The 23,812-nt window shown below is 39.6% G+C and overlaps 1 protein-coding gene across 1 annotated transcript in view; it reads right to left on the minus strand.

Moving 5' to 3' along the window:
* Positions 1 to 20,799: 20,799 nt before the first annotated feature.
* Positions 20,800 to 23,812, minus strand: part of pid1 (phosphotyrosine interaction domain containing 1) — a 22,290-nt gene continuing 19,277 nt past the window's right edge. Inside the window, 1 exon segment of the mRNA XM_043264862.1 lies at positions 20,800 to 23,528. Within this exon segment, the coding sequence (XP_043120797.1) occupies positions 23,040 to 23,528 (489 nt within the window). The 3' untranslated portion in view covers positions 20,800 to 23,039.

Here is a 23,812-nt window from a genome sequence, read left to right on the forward strand (position 1 = left end):
ATAAAACCTAACTAACATCTGACCACTTAAACATAAAACTTTGTTTGACTGATAATGTAACTGGCTTGTTAGTTTTATGCTGTTGACATGAATGCTTGGATGTGATTGGCTGACAAAAGTTCTAAGGTGTGCAATTATTTTCAGGTAAACGCGCGGCTAAAGTAGATCCAGGCAGGTCTTGATTACGCATTACATGCTTTACATTTTATTTAAATTCACTAGTGAGGTAAGACTGGGGTATTGATGCTGAAAATTCAACTTTGATCACAGGAATAAATTTAAATTAAACTATATTATAACAAAAAAATATTTTAACTGCAATAATCACAATATTATGGCTTTTACTGTACCTTTTAATGAAAAAAATAATTCAGTTTTGCACGTCAAAAAATAAATACGACTTCTCGTCGAGTCAATCACGTTTACGCACCGACTGAATTTTTGTAGGAAGTACAGACATTCCTCTCGTTGATATAGTTCTTCATTATGATGCCATATCGAGTTTTGGGTGTTTCATTTTTAATTTCACGAAACTTACGGTAGGTGAAACGTCCTACACAATGATAATTATGTGATTAAGGTGTGCACGTGCCTATACTGCACTTTAACAATGCAGCTAAAATTGGAATACTCCACACATTTGGTTTTACGTCAAGTCAAGTTTGACTTTAGCTAGATCAGTGTGTTTGCCAAAATTCTTGTCAAAATCATAGTCCGTCTAAACATACTATAAATGTAAATGATGTGCTTTTGAGTTCTGTTATGTCACTGACAAAGTGATATACCTGTTGTCATTAAGTAATTATTCAGAACAAGTAGCTATTCAGGGAGCATGCAACTGAAGACTCAACCTATATTTTAAAGCCTGCCTTGCTGAAAAGTCCCGTCTACTCTAAACCGAACCCTGCACGCAGTGGAAAAATGCCATGAAAAACCTTCAAACTTGTGCATAAAAGTCAGCCAATCAGGTTAAAGCTTACCAAATTGAGAAGCGCTTGCCATTTCACTGTGCAACAAGCATCAGATGTTTAGTGAAGGGTCTGTGGGCGGTGTTCTGTGATGCTGTCTGAAACTGAGACCGCTTGTCCCCTTCAGTTCTCTGCTGACCTTTATGGCACAACTGACCTGGAATCAGGTGGCTCTTTGGCTTTTAGGGGGCACAGAAAAGCCAGCAGGCCAGAGAACAGATGTAAGGACCTCACAGAGGGTGAGCCCCCCGTTTCGTGATTGAACGCAGTGGAGCATGAAGACATGCTCTGAGCAGGACATTAAAGAGAGGAGGAAACTAGAGCTCCTTTTACCACTTAATCAAATGAAATATCCTTATAGCTTTTAGTCTGAACAGGCTGACAGCTCCGTCTTCCTCAATGCTTCCTCATTTTCTTTAACAATCTACATACAAAATAACACTGTAAATGTATCACTGAATTTACGTGTCTTCAGAAGATAGATTTATTAATCTTTCACTGGTGCTTTTAAAACTCATTTACGCAGGCAGCAATGCAGATATAGCGGCTTTAGCTGCATCATTTCTGACACAACAAATTTAACGCAAATCAGTGTTGAAAGCTACGGTGGAGAGTAAGATTATTCGGAACATACATTTTAGTCAAATGATTTGCTATACCGTTTTTGTGAGACTTTGATGCTGCTTTTTTGTCATTTTGGAGCTTGGCGGCGTCAGTCCCTTTAGATCCCCTAGATTTAGGCAAAGTTAACTTTGTTGTTTTTATCTGCAGAGGACACAGCGAGGGAAGAGAGAGGAGAGAAACGGTGGATGAAGAGTAGAGGCTCTAACTGATGAAACAGGAAACACTGAGGATAGTTGGACCGGACAGGCCATCTGTCTACAGATGATAAGAGGCCTCTACGGGTCTGCCACCACAAGCCATGAGACTGAACACAGGCCTATTGAACGCGTGCACACTAATCCAGTGGCTTGTGACTTCCACTCCATCTACTGAATGTGTTCACTCCTATCTCTGCTCACGATCCATAATTACGAAAAAGATACACACAACACCACTCAAAAATGTGAAACAATTAAGATCGTTTAGGTTTGTTCTGTTTTTTAAAAGAAGCATTTTATGCTCACCCAAAACGCATTTATTTGATCTGTAAAAAAAAAACACTAAAACTTTAAGTTTGTGAAATACTATTACAATTACTGTTGAATATAACTGGTTAATATAATAATTTTCTATGTTAATATATTTTATTCATGTGATGCACATCTGAATTTTCAGCATCATTACTTTTCAGTAACACACAATCCTTCAAAGGTCATCCTATGTAATGTATTTTTGCTGAAAACACACACACACACACATGATCCCGGACCACAAAACCAGTCTTAAGTCGTTATTGTATTTTATCGACGAAGGTATTCTGTAAATTTCCTATCATAAATATATAAAAACGTCCTTTTTGATCAGTAACATGCATTGCTAAAAACATTATTTGGAACTTTGAAAGAAATTTTCTCAGTATTTAGATGTTTTTTTGCACCCTCAGATTTTCGAAGGCTTTTTAAATAGTTGTATCTCGGACAAATATTGTCCTATCCTAACAAGCTAAACGTTCGAATAGAAAACAGTCATTTTAAATGTAATATTATTTCACAACATTACTGCGGTTACTGTATTTCAGCCTTCTTTTAAAAACATTAAAAATCTTGATTGCAAAGTTTGTAACACTGTAACACTTTAGAATAGGTATACTCTTATAGCAACTTTTCCTTCAATCAATGTATCATTTGCTGCTTGTTAATAGTTAGTAAGGTGATTGTTTAGGTATTGGATATAGGATTAGGGATGTAGAATAAGGTCATGTAGTACTGGCTAATAGTTTAGTAAAATTCATGCTAATAAGCAACTAGCAGGTGTAACCGTAAAATAAAGTGTTACCGAAAATTCTTTTAACATTGACTCACCCTCATGACTATCTTTATTCCACTGGTAATGAAAATCAGGAAAACACAGACTCAGAACGACCTATTTTACGAGACAACAAAGACACACACGAAAAAACAATCCAACTTGAAAACAAAGAGTGGGAGGAAAAAACTCTTTTTGTTAGAGAAAATTATTGGCATGGGGGATCTTTTGGCCGTTCTGATTGGTCGATTGTTTCAACCCTCTGAGCGTGCTCAGTAATTATCTTGTCTAACTGCCTCACAGTACCATGGTGACCCCAAACCCCACAATGCAGTGTCTCCATCACGACGCCCGGCAGGAAAAGCACCTCCTATTGGCACAGGCACGCAAGCTGACTCGCTTGGCACGGCAGGCTTTTGCCCTTTAAATCTGCCCACATATTTTATCGCACGTTTTGTGTTTCACGGTGCAATATTAATGAGGGTTATTTCTGAACATTACGTCCGTGAAATGGCCATTTGGAAGAGCGAATGCACACCCAAACTTAATGTAAAAGAAAAGCAAGCCTTTGGAGAAAGAGATTCCATTAGAGTAAACCAATAGCGGAGCTTGAGATGTGTAGTTAAAAGCTTTCAAACAGCACAACAGAAATCATAGCCTCGCTCCCCTCTCTAGATAACAGGATTATCCTCTCTGTGCTCAAACACTCTGTCTGTCTCTTTCAAATTAGAAAGACTGGCACACACACAAATACAGATTTAAAGTAACAAAAAAACACATAATGGTTTTGGAGCAAGTGGGTTTTTTTGGGGGATTGGTTTCCCTTGACCGGGACAGAAACGACGGTCTATCATGACGTGGATGGTTGACAGGGTGGAGTTATGCGGTTGCCGTTTGTTTTCCGATGCACCGTAACGTGCCCAAACATTTCAACTAATAACAAAAATACAATTTGTTAACAATTTTGGTTTGCAGAACTCACTAAACGGTTTTGTAGAAGTGATTTCATTGACTGAATCGTCTGCAATGACAATATCTACTTACATGTGGTCTGGCACACGTAATACAGCGCTGCTAGCTTCGATCATTTGGACCGCATTTGTCGGTCTGCACACAAAATTCAAAAACGCAACAATTTTTTGAGCAATCGTTGATGCGTACCCTTCTATACATGAACAAAAATTCCTGGGGCCTGTCCCAGCATCCATACTTGCGCTGCTTAGTGTTTTGTAAAACGGAGGTTTGTATTTAACAAAAAACTATTATTTAATGGCATTACTAACGGCCGCTACCCAAGAGTATTACCAAGCTTCGAAGAGCAAGGATAAATAAATAAAAAAACTGTTTGTCTGAAAGAAGAAAGTCATGTACACCTAGGATGGCTTCGGGGTGAGTAAAACATGGGATCATTTTCGGTTTTGGGTGAACTATTCCTTTAACCACTCCCCTTCAACTCTCAGTGTTCATTTCTGAATGAAACGCCTATAGTTTACTTCATCCAGTTAATTCACAGTAGAAAAAACGACACGACTCTTGTTCATTCAATAGGCTTCTTTGAGATGAATACCGGTGATCACAGCGAGATCATCTGAACTCAGCACTCTCCTTACACACACACACACACACACACACACACATGTCTGAACCCAGAGGCGGAAAACTGCATTTTTGGAAGTCTGCGATGCTCAGGAGGCTGCAATAATGAAGTTCTGAGTTGGACTTTATTTACATTAAAAGGTGCTGCAGCTACAATAACAAGAGCATCTGTAGATAGCGTACCTATAAAACAACAGATTGCATGAATAAACGGCATTGTGCATTGACTTTAATGCATTGCTGTCTGAGAAACAGCTGATATATTGAGAGATCTCAGATGTGGTTTTTAATTTGTGAGACTCAAGTTCATCTCATTGCGACATGAATGATATAGATTAGTGCATAATATATACACGTGTGGATGTGAATGTAATATTAATTCCTCCTGATTTCAATCTAAGTAGATTTGAGAGAAAGCATATATGAGGAATTAGTATTTGCTCCATGGTCAGATGAGTCAGTTGTGTAAGTTTAAGGCTAATCCTGTTAGCCCTGGAGTTAGCATTAGCGCTCTGTTCTTGAATATTACAGAAGAAAGGGCACATCAAAACACAGAAAACAAATCCAGTGTCAGTTACAGGCAGCTCTTCTTTGTTCAATCTCTTGTATGACGCCTACTCTCTCATTCTCCTTGCTATAGTTGGCCATATAATTCGCTATACTGTATATTTTGATGCCAGAAAGGTCGGTTAAGGTCATGAAACAGCACATCATTTTGAATAAATACAGTAGGCCTAGTACAATAAGCACAGCATTGTTGTTACTGTTTTAAACAATATATCTAAAAAAATGTATTAGTTATTAAGTTTAAAAATATATATATAAAAACATTATAATTAAATTAATATATTGTAATATATTGAGGCTTCAGTGTCACTCACATAATCCTTCAGAAATCATTATTATTATTATTATATTAAAATATATATTATTATTGAATGATTTAGTTGTACTGCTTAATTTTTTTGTGTAAATAATTACATATATTTTTATGATAAGTTAAAGACAAAAAAAAAAAAAAAAAAAAAAAAAAAAAAATATATATATATATATATATATATATATATATATATATATATTAAATAGAACCATTTTGTGGCTTTTGTTTAAAGCATCATTAATAAAAGTGTTAATGTCTTTAAAAAGCAAATCTCACAGGTCTAAGCCTTTAAATACTTCTGGGACCAAAGTACAATGGCAAAGCGTGCAAAGAAATACAGGGCATGGCTTTTGTTCTGAAAATCGTTTTGTACCAAACACACACAGAAGCACACACACAGTAAGTGTATCGTCTGGGCACCCGACAGACCTGCAGATCTCCAACAATCCCGGTTGAGTCAACACAATGCTTCAATAACACTGTTCAAACCGACTCACAAAACACACACACTTTAGCATTTTCACACGGCATTCTCGTTCGTCCTCATAATAGTTCCTCAACAAAACACAGAGACTGTAAATAAACTCTCTCACACACACACACACACACACCAAGCAAGTAATGAGCAGAACCAGACTGTCACTTACGTCAAACCGAACTCTCTCTCTCTCTCTCTCTATTTTTCTCCAAGTCCTCCAGGATCATTTGCTTTCGTCTTCTCCTCCTCTCTCCTTCTTCTTCACTCTCTCTGTCATTGTGTTTAACCGCCGGTTGTCCTCTTACTGCAGTGTGTCTGTGTTTATGTGCCGCATATAGTGTGTTAACTACGTCTCACGGTGGTACTGTTGACATAATTAATGTCCTTCTTAATTGTTATGCATGCAAATCATCAGTTTTTCTTGCCGTTACGGCATGTGTTGTGCTTGGGTTACGATACGGTTATGTGTGTGTGTGTAATGCAGATCTAATCCCTTTGAGGTGGTGAGAGAGCGCTGCTTAGCAGCCAGGACCCTATAGGGAATAAAAGACAAATGTTTCTGCTCAGCACACACACACACACACAGAGCAAATGATGCTGACATACACTCCATCTTAACGCCATCCTGTTATGCAATAAACACTGACTACATATTTAACCTCATCCTAAACACTCACCTTCCACACAGAAACAGTCACACTCACATATACTTGTGTAAGTGGATTAGTCTGTCAAAGTAGGACACAGTTTGAAGCTCTTAGCTACAAGCGTCCTTGACACCGCCATCATTATGAGCAGGCAAAACAAGCCCAAGAGCTCACATGCCAGCAATACACCGGACAGCTCACACACGCTTCAACTGACTCGGAGATGATTTCTGCTTCCATTCGCAGAAGGTGCAAAAAACCGAAGAGAGCAAATCGGAGATTAAGCATCTCAAAGATTAGAGCGTGAGGTCATGTGATCACGTGCCAGTGCTCTTTTGAGACGGACTCCATGATCCACCTGGCACCACGAGTACACGAGCACACATAAAGTTACATCTGCTCTCCGCCTGGGATCTGAACAATATCTTCCTCTCACGTTAGGATGAATTGTCAAATATACAACGATACAAACAAACCACCTGTTGTTCTCATTTTCTTTCGCTCCCTCGGCTATCTCTTCTATTTCACCTTAGAAGTAGTTTGTCTGAATGCCAAACAGTGATACGATTCCCACTTCCTCCCTGTAAGACCTGACATATGAAAAAAAAAATAATAATAATAAAAATAATTAATTACATATATATGTAAATATTTGTAAATGTGTTTTATGTTTAGTATTATAATTACTACTGTCAAATCATTAATCACATCAAAAAATAATTTTTTTGTGGAAAATTTTATTACATATATACAAACGCACACATAAAGAATATATATTTCAAATATTGTTGTACATGTCTATACTATTATATGAATATACTTGATTTAAAACATAAAATGTTTCTGAAATATATGTACGTGTGTGTTTTTATATATATAGATAATAAGTAATATACAGTTTGCATAAATATATTATGTAAACAAAAACTTTTATTTTGCCTGTGATTAATCACGATGAATTGTTTGACAGCGCTACATTTTTTTTATTCAAAGGCCCAAATTGATTTAATGCATTACTGATATTGATATGCACAAAAAAGTAGTTGAAGATAGATGAAAGTAGAGGAAAATCAGCAGTCTAATTACATTAAATTGCATATAGATATCTCCAATAATACATTTTGTAACATATTCAAATGCTTACTTTTATGATCAAAGCTCTGTAGTTTTAAAACACACAATACAATGCAATACAATGAGATCCGAAAAAATGAACAAATAAGCACTTGATACAAGATTTGATCATGTGGATCATTAGAGGAGTCAAAAATGTGCTGATGTAAAGCAAACTTTAAATCTAACAAACTTACTGTAGCACAAAACTGCAGAGGACTTTGTTTTTATTAATCATCTTAATTTTAGCATGACACCTGACGTGGCCATTTGTAGCTTGAATGTCTTCCGGGGTCATTCACTTATTTTACCCAAGAAAAACAGTCCATTTTGGCTCTATATTTTAAACCAGTTTTTGTTTTCATATTATTGTTATTTATTAAAGACGCTGCTTTGTGGAACGAATAGTTTCACCATTCACTGAATTTTGTTATTATTTAATGACTTATTTAATGAAAAATACAGCCTGTCTTATTAAATAAGATGGATGATGTAGTTGTTGCTCGGAGCTTGACAGACATTTTGCCATGAACTGACATCATATGGAAAAGAGCTGCATAAATATTAATGTTTGAAGGTAGAAATTAATTTTAGTTTTCCTTCAGAAACCCGTGAACGTCAAATCGTTTGTGAATGTCATTTCATATTGACTGTAATACTGCTCTGGAATACTGGATTCACTAAACCAGGATTCCTGGAGTGAAGGTATCCATGCACGCAAACGCACGTGTGACATATCCATATAAATGCACAAACAAGCTCGTCTTTTGTGCTTATAAGGTTGGTATTGTTTACCAAGAGGTCTTTCTGCTCTGATCAATAAAAATGTTTATGAAAAGGTGCAGAGATATGAAGAATGAGTGAGGGAAAAATGGAGAGAAACACTGGGAGAAAAAGAGAAAACATGTCTTGACAGTAATTGAAAACATTCATTATTTCGCCTCAGCACCTGTCAAGGTTTGTTCATCCATCAGACGCACATTCATGCGTAAAGGGGCAAAATAAACCGTATATTCCGTATAAGAATACAATATTTAAACCAGATCATCATTCAGTGGCAGTGGTGGCTTTTTTTAGCTGGTTATCAGGCAGATAAAGGAGGTGATGGGAAGGATCTCATGTCCGTGGCTCGACGAAAAGACCTGTCCCTCCGCTAATGGCATCCTTCAGGTGTGAAATGAATCACCTGACCTTTCCAACACACACTCACAAATACAAACACACATCTCTCTATTAGTGTGAGTCAAGCTGTCTTTCAGTCTCTACACAGCTGAATTTCTCCTAAAGGAAAACCAATCCCTATGGGAGGCCATTCATTTATCCGTTTAGTTTCTCTTTCTGTCAATCTACCTCCTCTTCATCCCGACATAACCTATTCCTCTACAATCCATTCACAGTTTCAACTGAAAAAAAAAATGTCTGTCCTCAGTGTATTTTATCTCTCACAAGCAGACACTGGCCATTTGATCTATTTCAGTCTATTCTGAAATCCACAAGCTTTTCGAGATACATCGATCACTGGACTCCAAAGTCATGGAAGGCAATGGTACTAAACAAGAATAAACTGAAATGAGAAGAAAAGCATAAAGTTTTTCTGCGCCACTGGTGTTACCAAAGTAAAAAAAAAACACACACACACACACATAGATGAAACCAAGTTAAACCGACTCATGATGATACATTAAGGACATTGACATGTAGCTCAGGCATATCTATATATATAGATTCATGCTATTTATGTGCATATTTACATTCTACCTATCTCTCTCTCTGCATGCGTGTGTGTATAAACAATATATTTAAAGAGGTGGTTGATTGCAATTTCACCTTTTTAATGTTATTTTGTAATGATGCTGTTTAAGCATGAACAATGCCTGCTTGCAAATCTGAACGTTCAATGCAAACAGAGATATTGTCTTTTAAAATTCTGGTGCGTACTGCCAACAAAAACGACCGGTAAGGAACCACAACAAGCTACTTCCTAAGTCCCTTAAGTCAAGATCCAAGATAAACTCCGCCCCTGGAAAGCTTAAGAGAAGAGGAAGAGAAAACATACTGGTTAATTCCATAACCTGAGACACAGGAACGAGTACTGCATATTTTTTTCAATTATGCTATGAAAGTGCACGACTATCGGGGTGTTTGCTGCACGAATCTGTAGCTGCGGTTCTCGCTGGAGCCCCTCCACAGTGGGCGGGGCTGTAGTATATAAATGTCCGCTTCGTCTAAGGGATTCAGGTTACTTTGATTTAAGCGTTTTCTCTTCCTGTTCTCTAAAGCTTCCCGGGGGTGGAGTTTATGTGGGTTCTTGATATAATGGCACTTACTATGTTTGCTTAAGATGCTATGGGAACAGGGTCCAATCATGCTGTGCTAATAACAGAAGGACAACTAAATAAGTGAAAGCGAACCCAGGCAGTTACAATCTGGGGAAACACAATCAAACATCTGGCAAACAGTGGCTACGCTCCACGAGATTGTGTGCAAACTTAGAATACCGTCACAGAAAGCTCGAGCTGTCATCTATTATTTAAGGACGTGTGAGTCAGGTCCGATGCTTTGGGCATTGTTGTGGCAAAAAAGGCATATCAAACCACAAAGTAGGAAACCCATTAAGCAGAGAAGATTCTGGCATGTAATGTCGGAATGTCCAGATTATAAACCCTGGTCAATGTGGACGAAGTGAACCAACCTACCGCCTCACAAATCTCTGTCAGTAAAATACTGCTAGACCACAGCCATGATGAAGTGATGCCTCTAGCTGAAGGGGCAATGTTGGCTAGAAAAATAGCATCAACAACCCACTTAGAAATGGACAATACGTTTGTCTTTGCCCACTAATTGTCCTACAATGTGTGAGGCTGCTGTGGCTGCCACATAGATCTTAAGACAGGAAGGGGAGCGTCCTCTGTCCAGCGAATGATAGTGTCACTCATCTCATTGATGGGGCTCTAGCCTCTTAAATAGTGTCTTTGAAAGGCTTTTAGGGAAAAGAGACTCCAAACTTAAAGGAGGACGTACACCGCATGAGGGACGCTGCGGGCTCCGTTGAGATCCATGCTCTTCTGTGAGTCAAGTCTAAGACCGTCCCCAGGAATGTTGCACGTTGGCTGGGAGATAATATGCTCTTGGCAAAATTGACTCTGAGCCTCTGAGAGTTCTAAATGGCTGAGAAGCAGAGCTTTGTTTAGCTGAGACTCCTCTTCTGAGATTCCTATTCCTCTTCAGGGCTAAGTCCATACAATTTGTAAAAGTGCGAGCAGCAAGGGAGAGGCCAAAGGGCAGGAACGTATATATTGATAGAATTAGCTGTAATGGGGAACTATCTGAAAGTGAAAGTGTGTGTCATTTAGGTTCAGAGAAAAAAGCCAGTCCCCTGTTGTATTTGAGATACATTGATTTCATGTAATCATTCTGAATGACCATCTCATGCGGGCACTATTCAGTTGTCTTAGATCGAGAATTGGTCTTAGACTGCCGTCTCGTTTTGGAACTAAGAAGTAAAGGCTGTAAAATTCCCTTTTCACTCTCTGTTGGAGGAACAATTTGAATAGTTTGTTTAACAGCAGGGTTTGTACTTTGGCACACAGAACATCTGCAGTGCTGCTTTTTACTGAAGTAGGGGCTACACCATTGAAAGGCGGTGCTCTCTTTGCAAACTGAAGGCCATAACCAAACTTTATTGTTCCCATTACCCACTCTGACACCCCAGAGATAGCTTGCCATGCTTTTGCCTGACAGGACAGATGATGTATGAACTCAAGCATTTTGTCGCTGCTTGGGGACACATAACTAGTGAGGGAATGAAGAGGAAAACTGCTCTTTTTTTGAGTTGTGGGTGCGCTATCACAGTGACCTGCATGGGTACCTTACGGTACCAGTATTTACAGCAAGCACAACATGCGTCATACCCGGAAAACATTGCAGAGTAGAGCACTCTTCTTTGAGCTGAGATAAGGACATCACTTAAGGCAGTGGGCCGGGGTCCTTGCCTTTTAGGGAAGCAGAAGCGCCCCCAGCTGAACTAGAGTGACTTCTACATGGCTCTGGCTTTGCCTGCTGAGGCTGACAAAAAAAGACTCGTCCAGTGAGGGCTGTGTTCGTTCTGCACAGCTTGGACGGGTAGATGGGTTTTGTCTTCCAGCCAATTGCAGCGGGTGGGCAGAGATGCTCAGCCACTGACTCGTCCACCGGTGGCAGCTTTTTGTAGGCTTCTTCTTTGGTGCCATCAAGAGAGGTGAAGGAAGACGTAGAGGCTATGCGAAGGCACACTGAGTAAGGCGCATGCCACAACTTTGTGAGTTCTTCATGAGGAAAGAATGGCATCGATCTCTGTTGAGGGACTTGTGGACACCTGAAAGGAACCATTCGTCGAGGTGGTTATGGGATCTGTTCTGGGGAGACAATTCAATCTCATCTCGCTGACTGCTCTAGAGAGGATGTGAGTTTGGCATGCATCCCTTGCTTCGTCACCTTGGGCTCAGATGACGGAAAGGGGGCGGGATCAGTGACAGCTAGACATTTTAAACAAAGCCAGGTGAGGAATTTGCTCTTGAAAACGCTCTTTTAAAGTACCGGAAGCTGGTAGTCTACTGTAGAGGCTTTTTTCAACAGCGAGTGGCTTCTTGGAGAGGACTGGAAAAGATCTTTGTCGGCGCTGAAGGAGAAGAAATCTGAATCCCTTAGGTGAAGCGGGCGCTTATATACTATGGCCCCACCCACTTTGGCGTGCTTCGGTGGGAACCGCATCAGTGCTGAGCCATTGGTTCTTTTTTTACCACTGCGCGATTGAAAAAAAGGCTTAAGTTAGGAGGAAAAAAGGAGAGCATCTTAAGCAGATGCAGTACAAGTGAAGTGCCGACAGGGAACTAGGGATGCATGAAAAAGTCGTGATTCTGTCTTCTAACGATTCTAATAGATCTAATAGGTAGAGAAATTATTGTTCTAAAGCAGTGGTCCTCATCCGGTTCCTCGCTTCACCCTGTATCTCTCTCTCTCTCTCTCTCTCAATCAGATCAGCTCAGCTCAAATTATATTATATTCCATTTATACACAAACAAAAAAACATACCATTAAGAGCCATGCTTGCACAGGTTCTGCACGATCCTCTTCATTAATGTCTTCTGCTTCTCATTCGGGCTCAAATAGACAAACAGTACAGACGACATCACTGTTTACAATACACCCCGTGCACGTGCTGCTGAGCTGAGGGGAGGGGAGTTCAGAGGCACACTACAGGCCATTTAGCCAATCACAACACATTGGGCCAGCTAACCAATCATAACCCTTAGCAAATTTCTCATGGAGGGGAGGAAATGATTAGTGAGTTTTTCAAAGAAGGAAAAACTGTGAAATAAGTTATGTGAAAAAATGAAAAATAAAATAAAAAACGAGGGGAAAAAAGAAAGCATTAACACATTTTAAAAAAGAAAAAAAAAACACAATTTCTGGGACTGTATATCTTTCCCTCATTATGTAATATATGTATTAACTGTACAGATTTTCAAAAACAAATACTTCAAATAAAATCCAATAATGTTATGATTCCCTAATTTCTGGTTGGTTTCTTTTCACAAAAAACAACAAACAAAAAACACTGGAGGTCACAGCTTCACTCTTAAAAACCATTGGCTATTGGTTGACCAAACAGATAGTCCCGCCCCAACCTCAAATTTGAGTTAATATTGCAGTGCAAGGTTGCTTAAACAGTCACAGTATTACATTTTGGGGGCACTTGAGACTTACCAACAGCTGTCTTATCATATTAAGCTTAGATGAGATACGGTATATTAGTGCCAAAATAAATTACACACTTCACCTTTAAAAATTACTGTACATCTGTGCATGTGTGTGTTTCTGTGGCTGTGATGCAGCCTGAAGGATATTTTTAGCCGACCTCTCATAAAATACTTCTATTTTCCGCTCTCACGCTTATTACTGGAAGCGTAGGTGTTTTCATTGTGGGCTGAAAGCGCTAAATGGCAAAAAATAAACATTTTGTCATCATTTACTCACCTCATGTTGTTCCAAAACCATATGCCGTTCTTTCTTCAATCAGTCATGACTCTACAAAGGTAAATATGTGACATCTAGCGGTTTGTGACAATATTCAGTGAGTGAGTTTCTATGTTTTCATGCTTTATGGTTCTTTTTATCTTTTTTAAAGCTTGCAAACCCAGGTATGCTTAAATACCCATTTTGTATCACACGAAAGACGAATTATGAATTTTTGGTTAACTATTCCTTTAAACACACTCGCACACAGAGCTCAGTGATGGACAGTCAGGTCAGTAAGATTAGAAGAAGTGCCTGGAGCCCGTCTGGTAGTTCTGAGAGCCAGACATATAAGCACACAAACATTGTTAATCAAGTTCGGGAAAGCAGAAATTCAATTGCACCTGTGTGTTGCTGGGTTTCTGTTCTTGATCACTGTTCTTAAGTCAGTTTAAAAAGTATACAGTTGGCTCCAAAGTCTGAGATCACTTCAACATCAACAACATGAGCATGAAATATTTCCAATTTCAAGTTTTCTAATTAAATAAGTAAATGTGTGACTGACACTCAAAAAGGTCCAATGCTTTCCATGTTTAGAATAATAACAGAAATAAGAAGCAACCACCTATAAGTGCAGCGATGCAATATACTGACTACAAAACCATAAAGTTATTAAAGCCAGAGCTTGCCTAGTCAAGTTATGATAAATGAAGTAAAACAACCTTTAAAATTAATATATTCCCTCAATGGCCTGATACCAATATATCATGATACTGTGATCACATCAGATAATATTTCGGCCTACCTTGTATTATATTTCACCTGCTCCTCTATGGTATTGTCTAAAATAACTAAAATATCAACTTTTTTGAAATTTTGAGCAATAACCAGAAAATATCTTACCTTGTCTCATTCGCCGCTGTTGCGGTGTTAAACTTCATGAAGCCCAAAGTAAATGCTGGATGCATTTTAAGGTCTAATTTTAAGGTGCTGTTGGTAGATATCAGCATTTTTTTTGTTTACGTGTTATAAGCACGGCAATATCGCTTACGAAATGAAAAACCGCTTCAAACGATTCAACCGTTTGTAAATCATACTAAATCGTTAACCGCTTTGGAAAATGATTCATTCACTAATTCTTTATAGGCTACCCTATTTTTTTTACACGCTAAACTGGATCTCAAAAGAAAGCTGTAGCCAGGACCGACCTTTTATCATTTACAAGTTTATAGCTATCGATTAAGAAGATCGTTTAAAAGTAGGGTTCGGTGCTTACATCGTAACACATATAAAAGAGAGAGAGAGAGGAAGAGAGAGGATCCCTTTTTCAACCGAGCACTCGCCTCACCTCTCCTGTCCTTACGCTGCATCCTGCGGGAATTACAAAGACATAGGCAGCGAAGCAAAAGCAAGATAATTCTGCTTCTTCTCACCACAATGTTTTTTTTATTCTATTGTTATCGAAAAGAACATTTTCAAGAATCCCCTCAAAGAATGGAGAAACATGCGGTAAGTCAAGAATTTTAATTTGTGTGGCTCTGTTCTGCCGTATCTCGGAATGAAGCGGCTGAAGCCCCGGCGATGGAGGAAAACTCAGATGCAGTGGAGCTTTGAGAATCGATAATCTGGAGGGACAGAGGAAGAGCGGAGCACCGCGTGTATGTGCTTTCATCCGCTCTCAGAGTAAAAGGTTACTGATGTCATCTGCAGGTGTGCGTCTATGTGTGAATAAGTCAGTGGTTGTGTGCGCATGATTCAGCAAGATGTTTTTTCTGTCTCAGTGGGCTGTGAAGATCAGAGTCTGCCCTGTTAATCTCTGTCAAACAAAGACACATTTGCTTTGGGTGCCTCTATCTGCAGCTTTACATTTAACCTCTGCTGCATGTTTGTCTGCGCTTGTGCACTACGTGTAGGCGAGCATGACTTTTGCTGTCGTTCATGCAGGATTTGTGATTTGAACAAACCCCTAACCCGAAGTACTGAACTCAACACTGTCTTCCACACTCACGAACACACCTAAAAGTGTGTGGCTTGTTGAGGAGATCCATTGCAACCTCGTAGAAAGGCCTAAAACATGGACTAAAACACCCTGAACTTCAATAAAACCTCCAAAACACACTCCCGACCGGATACCTTTTTGAACCCTTTTGTGTAAGAAGTTAAATTGCAATTCTGAGAATAAAAGTCTGAATTGTGAGAGTAAAATTGCACCATGTGTATTTTTAATTCTGTGTCGGAAAAATACAACTGCAAGAGAAATTCGAGAAAATAAATTTTAAAATGTAAATTCAGAACGTATGTTATGTAATGATGACAATTCAAACTATTTATATATTTCATAAATCTGACCTTTTTTTAGAATTGTGAAGGAAACTGCCTTTCATAGTCATCGTAAGTGAGATCATATTCAGTGCAAACGAATACAAACAACATATACGTGCTGAAACGTCGCTCGCATTTCCTCGTCAATTAGTTTTTGTTTCGTTTTGTTTGATTTTTTACCTTTTATTTCTCGCATGACACGATGCCAGGTGTGAGCGTGTGTATCCCAGGTGATTTATAATGAACTAAGGGTCTGTGAGATTGAAATGTCAGTGTGGTGTTGGGGAGTTGAGCTGTAATCACATAAAAAGGTCAACCGAGTGTTTCCAATTCCGCACGCAGAAAGGAAAACAACAAGAAAAGTGTGTAACCTTAAGCCCACGCTAATACCAATGAACACAAAGGCTAGCATAACGTAACTCTTTCAAGTGTTTACCAATCAGCTACTGCTGTAAGGCACACCTATTATGTCCACTAGTAATTTGATTCCACGTGAAAGGGAAAGGCCATTCATACCGTCCTTGAAAAGAGACCTTCACTGTATCACATCACTGGAAGCATCCTTTCAGAGTCACAGCTTAATTAGCCTTTTGTGTTTCTAACAGGAGCCTGCGCTAAAAAGCACAATCTACTGGGATTAGACACGATAAAAGGCATGATTGTTTTTTTTATATATTTATTTCCTAAATGACTTGGGATCCATTCGCGCAGCGTGTGATTTTGCAATAAAAAAATTAAAAAAAAAAAAAACAGGAGACGCAGGGCAGCTTAACGAAAAAACGCTTTAAAAAGCTGAACTGAAGTGTCAAGTTTTCAGGCACGAGACGTTGCAAAAGACACAAATGCAAAGGTCAAACAAGCACAGGTGTGCATGTAGAAAGGACTGCGCTCATGTTATAAACCATATTGACCTCCTTTACTCTTTTGAAAGACACTATTGATTACTTTTGAAACGTTCTTGTTTTAAATAGCAATAGCTTTCAAGATGCTGACATTATGATTTGATTCCCCTCTCGTTTGTCAATGGAGCATGCTGTTTCACTGTAAAGTGATTTATGAAATTACTAATAATTATCGGCGCCCAGAGGTCAGACGGAAAGAATGGTGGTGAGTTCCTACAGTACGTGCTTGCAGAACGAGCAGTATTAAAAAGGAGTTTAGGGTGGAAAATAGGGGGGTTGTGTTTATGTGACTGCTTTATAAATGAATACAATGGAAGTTTTGAACATTTGCCAGGTCGTGGACCCAAGAGGGATATTTCATAAAACTGCATAACTTGTTGCATTTGAAAGGAACAGGTTACCTAAAAAATGACAGTTTGATGAAAAATAATAAGATTTAGATGACTTTGTTTCTTCATCAGAACACATTTGGAGAAAGATAGCATTACATCGCTTGCTTACCAGTGGATCCTCTGAAGTGAATGGGTGCCGTCAGAATGAGAGTCCAAACAGCTGATATAAATGTCATAATGACTCACTAGTAATCTGCACCGTTCCAGTCCAACACTTAACACTGTGAAGCGCAAAAAAGAAGCTAATTAAATTATTACTAGAAAGTCGAGTTTCTTCCGATATTGGAAAAAGCTATTTTAGGACGCTCTAGAGAATCGTGCCTTTTTAGTTTGCTGCACATTCAGCAGAGGTGACTTCTAAAGAATATCAGAGCCCGTCTGTTGTTTTGGCCCTGAGTAATGAATGGGGTCACACATTTATCAGAAGATATCTTCAGAAAATGCACCTTACATCTGCGCGCTGCCCGCTCGTGTCATCTCTACACAGGCTGAACACGTCGGATCTGAGGATAGCCTCCGCAATCATAAACCAGGAACAAGAATCAAAGTCCACAACTCCTCTGATCTCAGGTACACACAATGAGAAAAATCAATACAAACCTGAAGTGTTTTTAAAGTAACGTTGTACACAGAATCAGACCACAGGTCTAGCAGACATCATGTGCAGTTAAACCAAAAGATTGTGTATCTTTACCATAAATCCAGTGAGCTTGATCATGTGACCAATATGTAAGGTCAAGTGGGCTCCCATGGGCAAAAAGACCCCACCTTTCTTTGCATACATTAGCATCGCAAGGTGAAGCGAGCTTGAGCACCTGAAGACAAATTTGTTTCGTTGGACTCTGACTCATATTCTAAGCGCATTATTATTTATGAGAAGTCTGTTCTAGTCAAGTGCAGTTCTCTGTTTTCTTAGCAACGCTGTCGCTTTGTTTCTCACAGGAATGTATTAATGCATTTGAAATCAGAATTTGACATTCAAAACGGTGTTTCAAGGACACGCAGGGATTTTGTGCTCGATTCGGATGGGGCAGGTAATACATATGTAAGGTGCTGGGGTCAGATGATGTGCCGAATGAATCCAAGCAAATGAGTCTGTGCGCAGGAGGATGAGAAGAGGGCTTGACATACACACATATGAATCAATCAGTGGGATAATACACAGAACAGACAACACCTATACACTTACTCCTGATTCCACTCAACATAGAGACAGGAGAGTGGTCAATGGTCATATATATATATATAGAGAGAGAGATAGAAGTAGGTAGATAGATAGATAGATGTTCTCTTACTTATGCACAGAGTCATTGCCATGTTAGAATAGAAAAGGGTCCTGTCCAAACAGTTGCTATAAAATTAGAAGAACTCAATTAACATTAAGATTTGTGATGATGGACATTACTAACGCAGTCAAACCTGTTCATTGGAAGAGGGGGACTCAATACTTTTGGCAATATAGTGTATATGTGTGTATATATTTCATATCAGGTTTCATGGGGTTCATCTCCAGCCATTCTTTTGAACTTCAGTTTATTTAGGTTGTAGGGTTGCTTTGCTGCCCGTGTTTGGAATGAATCAGCTATGTGGATTAACGACACTTGATCTTTATAACCTGGGAAAAACAAGCAGCCTAATTCATCCATTCGGACATCACTGATGCCTAATCAGAGCTTCCATTAAAGGCCCTGCACGATGCTATCTGCGTTGCAAAATCTTGTTGATAACACTACGCTGTCTCATTTCCCACAGTGCACCTGTCTCTCTCACACAAGTTTATGTGGGGATTAAAGAGGGATAAAATTAATCAGGTTCACTCCTGTGATAAAGCCGCCTCACACCGGTCACAGATCAGCAATGGACACATTAACTCGGACTCTGAGGTTGTGATAAAAGGTCATAGTGCTTCACTGCTGAGGGTGATGGTATGATAGGAGCTCCAACAGTGTTCACAGAGATGAAGAAGAAGAGAGAATTGGGCACGGGGATTCTCTCGGTGCCCTTTTTCAACATATCAGGATTCAATCTTTACTGCTTTCTAAAAGGTCAATTAGAGATGGAAGATACGCTGAGATGCTACTGCTTAATCCGACACAGCCCTTTCAAGCAACACCCAACGGTCTCGGATCAGCTGGACGCATGGTGCAGATGTCTCTTACTGATTTGCAGCTTGTTTTGACTGGTGCCATCATGACCTGCTCAACACTGAAGCTTTTATATAAGAAACTATTCCATGACTTTTTATATTGTTATGCACAAATGACTTCACGAGGTAAGGCATACGTTTCAACCACAGTGCTGTCAAATTCACCAAAACAAACGACTCCTATACATAACCATACAGCTCAGTCGTCCTTTCTGGTGGATCCAAACTGTCCGATTTCCCAAACAATCACTTCTTTTTGTGAATCAAAAACATTGTAGATACCTGAACGAATGCTATAAGAGTTTTTTTAGTGTATCAAAACTATCAAGTCATATTCAGATTACACAAACAATGCAAATTTGAACAGAATCGAAGCTAATATTCTTATATTTCATCTTTTTCTGTCATTCTTGAGAAGTGGGACAAAACATGGTGCAAAATTGAAGAAATACCAAAACTACATTCATGTAACATATGTAAGATTAGCTATGCTTTTTGTTTTAACAGTACTGTCTATAAAATTCGGGTGTCCGCCATGACACTTGTTGTGAGAAACGCTACACGTGGAGAACCGGAAGTAATTGGGAGTTAGAATATTGCGCGATTGGAAAGGGATCCATCTATCTAGGTTGGCGCGTCTGAAGAGGCTTACATAAACCCTTTGATTCGAGCCCATATGTTCACGGATCTCACACATGACTGAACCTGACACGAAACTGTATTCACACTCTTCACTTTGACTCACGAGAACCGCTTACATAAAGCCTCGAGCGCACGCGGGGCCTCTTCAACTAATAAATATTATTATATCAAAGCGAGGGAAGGCGGGATTATGTATTTTTCACGCCGGTCTCCTCGGCACTTTTTGAAGCATCTTTCATTAAGCTGCACTTTAAATGAATCGGGCATTCAAGTCTCCTTATGTCCAATTACCCTGCGCGTCAGGATCTCGTCAAGGGCAAGTTTTTATTTGCCTCCAGCTTGATTCTATAATTATCTAGCAGTAATGGTTTTGCTTTTCATTTTGAACGATCGATTTTTATTTGACACATGCAGCACCTTCACAAGTCCTGTCAGTAGAAATAAAAGCAAGCATGTGAAAATAAACGAATGAGCATGTATATGTGAAGGTGTATATCATATATATGTATATCATATCATATTTTATGTACACTCTTCAACGCTGCAGTGCCCTCTAGACGTTCAAGATGAAGAGAAAAATAGTAAAAAAAAACAAAAAAAAAAAGTTTTTTTAAAACTCTGACGCCACCTACTGACTGAGAATGGAAGTGCAACTAGAGGCACGTCTGTTACCTTAGATTACATATATGAATATTTAAGATTTATTTAAATTAAATATGCAAATAAAATATGACATGAAATATTGAATGCACATATGCAATATGCACATACTGCATATTAATATATGCAAATAACAGAAAAGAACCACCACTTAGCTTGGTAAATAGTTTATATATGACTGTATCTTTTTTTATCTTTGCAAATACAGCATAAAAAACACATATGGTAACATTTCAACACATTAAAGCGAGTCTGAGCCATTAAGACGTGTAGTGAGAACGCTCATCTACAATTTTACAAATTAAAAAACAGCAACAACAACAATAACAACAACAACAACGAGACACTCATCCTCATTCTCCCCTGACATCTCATCACTCACAATGAAGGCTGTCCTCCCGATCCAAATTCACAGTTGGCCATAATACTGATTTCTTTAAATGGTGCTTGTCACTTTATTCAAAATACCGAACATTTAATGCAGTATTTAAAAAGGAAAAAAAATTGATACATTTGTATTTACACAAGCTTATCAAATGAGTTTTTCAAATACACCGTATATATATCTTTTATATATATTTCTTTAGAATTATAAATGTCACTGCCAGATGCGCTCTAACAGAATCCCGATCCCAATTAGAATCCGAATCCGAATCCGTTCATCCATCTGCTCGATGCTCCACGGTCCATCGTCCCGCAACAGGGTTTTCACAGGTGAGTGGAGCCACGTGTAAAATCACGCATGCATTATATTACACGCACGTGCTGGACATCTTGTACAAAAAAAGTGACTCTAAACCACTATACAGCTTCCAAATTACCTGCAAATACAAATGTATATTTAAAAAAAAAGGCTAAAATAATAATCAAACAAGGCTTTCAGTACCAGTACATGTATAGCGCTTGCAGCACAAGAGACTTCATACATTCAGCATGGAGGGGAGGGGGGGAGAGACAGGCACTCTATGGGGCAGCTATGCTTTTGGGGTCCTCCCTCTCCCTGCACAAAACATTAACACAGTTCTCTCTAAATCCACCAGAAACGAGCCGTGACACCCTGTATGTGAACGCAGGACCAAGCGATGGGAGAAACGACGCTTTCTGAAGCTTAGAATTAAAAGTTGCTCCAAAAACAAAAAAACAAAATGGCGGCACCTGCTGGTCACAAAGGCGTCAAAACCTTTTTACAAACCCACCGCGAATATGTTCACGAAAGCGTCATCTATTAAATGTGATCTACAAATAATTACAAATGAAGATTCTCGTTCTTCACAAAAAAACAAAAAAAAAAACGTTTGAAAGCTTCGTGAAGCATTGTTTCGAAAGCACCCATCACACGTTTCCGTTTAGGACCGTGAACTATAGGTGCGGTCACGTTATCAAGAATTTATTGATAATTAGCGTAAAAAAAGTCTGCTGTAAATAGCGTAGCAACGCATTAAGCACAGCTTACACTTGAGTCGCTTTCAAACCAAGGCCAAATCTGCACATTGAACCGCTTCCTTCTCGTGAAGCCTTTCCCGAACAAGAGTAAACGTGACCGTACCTATGAGCCCTGCAAGAGATAGTTCACCCAAAAATAAAAACTCAGCAGAAAAGAAGAACGTTCGGGAAATGTTGGTAACCCGGTAGCAATTGACTCAAAAAAAAAAAATTCTATGGAAGACAATGGTTACCGCAACTGTTACCAACACTCTTAAAAATAACCTCTATTTTGCTCAACAGAAAAAATAAACTCATACAGGTTTGGGACGTGTTTTCTGGTGGAAAACGCCTCACGCACACATTAAACTACGCCGGACAGACAGGCACACTCAGCTTGTAGTAGAGAACCTGTTCCACAGATAATCAAAGGCTCATGAGCTGCAGACAAACAAACCCTAGATCACACACGCGCACACTGGCTTTTGGTATCTTAAAAAACAAACAAATCGATGCACGGTCCCTATAATTACGCTTCTACGGCCCGATAAAGGTAAAGAAATGCCCTAGGCTGGCTGCCCGCCATAAATATCAAAATTATATCTCTCTGAAATTCTACTTAGCAGAGGAGGCGCGCCTCAGCCTTATCTAAAAAAACGACATAAAAGATTTCCGCACGCACATCAGGAACTCCTAGATCCAAAGGTTTTGATCGGCAAAAAAAAATGTAAGTAACGCAATTCACGCGCGGCGCGTCAAAACCAGCAGCTTTCAAGTGGGAGTGTGACTGTGGTGAAGTACGCGGACGCTTTAGCAAAAACGGGCACGAACTGTCTGGCAGGCTAGTTTCTTGGTTTGTGGTTTGAATTTCCATTGGCGTTCTCTTTTCGTTGTGGTTATTTTTTCGGAATATTCTATTATGGCACAAAGACACGAAGAAGAGCGCGAGAGCCGTTCTCGGGGGCCCCCTCAGCCGTCGTCGGGGGTGCTGGCCTCGTCGGGGAACTCGTCGGACGAGCCGCTCTTGTGGATGCGTCCGTCGCTGCGCATGCTGTGGAAGGTTTTCTTAAAGGCTTCCATCATGGAGTGCGCCAGTTTTTTGGCCTCCAGTTTGCTCTCGCACTCCACGGCGTGGCAGTCCATCTGGAAGGTCAGATCGTCGTTGATCTGCCGGTAGATCCAGGCGAAGACGTTGGGGCTGATGTCGTGGTCCGCCGTGCAGTACGCGATGCGAGCCACCTGGAAGGTGTCCATGGCGACCGTGGCCTCGCCCCGGCCGTCCAGGTGATGCAGTCGTACCTGGAACGGCCGGATTTCCAGTACGGCGTTGCTAGAGGTGATGGAGTCGTCGTGGGCCAGAGACGTCCGCTTGGTGTCCCATAATCCCACCACAGCCGACTCGGTGCAGCCGGACAGGAAGTGAGTGCCAGAAATGGTCACCTTGCCAAGGTAGGTCACCTGGTGGAAGGCAAACGCACAAGAAGAAAAAATTCAGACAGATGCACGAAGAAAGCTTTATTTAAAAATGAACATCTGGTCACATTTTAGTTTGGGTAGAATTCAATCAACTATTTACTACATCTCTGGCCTCAAACTCCCATCGAAGGTATCTTGTGTTCGAAACTCGGGAGGCTTGAGACTCTCCCACCGACCGCCAAACAGTTACTTTATAGCTTTTACAGACAAGGTGCTTCGTAGCCATGTGCGTTCACCAGATAAAAAAGTAATTATTTTTGTTTTCT

Source organism: Puntigrus tetrazona, chromosome 18 (assembly GCF_018831695.1).
Source record: "Puntigrus tetrazona isolate hp1 chromosome 18, ASM1883169v1, whole genome shotgun sequence".
NCBI classification, from domain to species: Eukaryota; Metazoa; Chordata; class Actinopteri; order Cypriniformes; family Cyprinidae; genus Puntigrus; species Puntigrus tetrazona.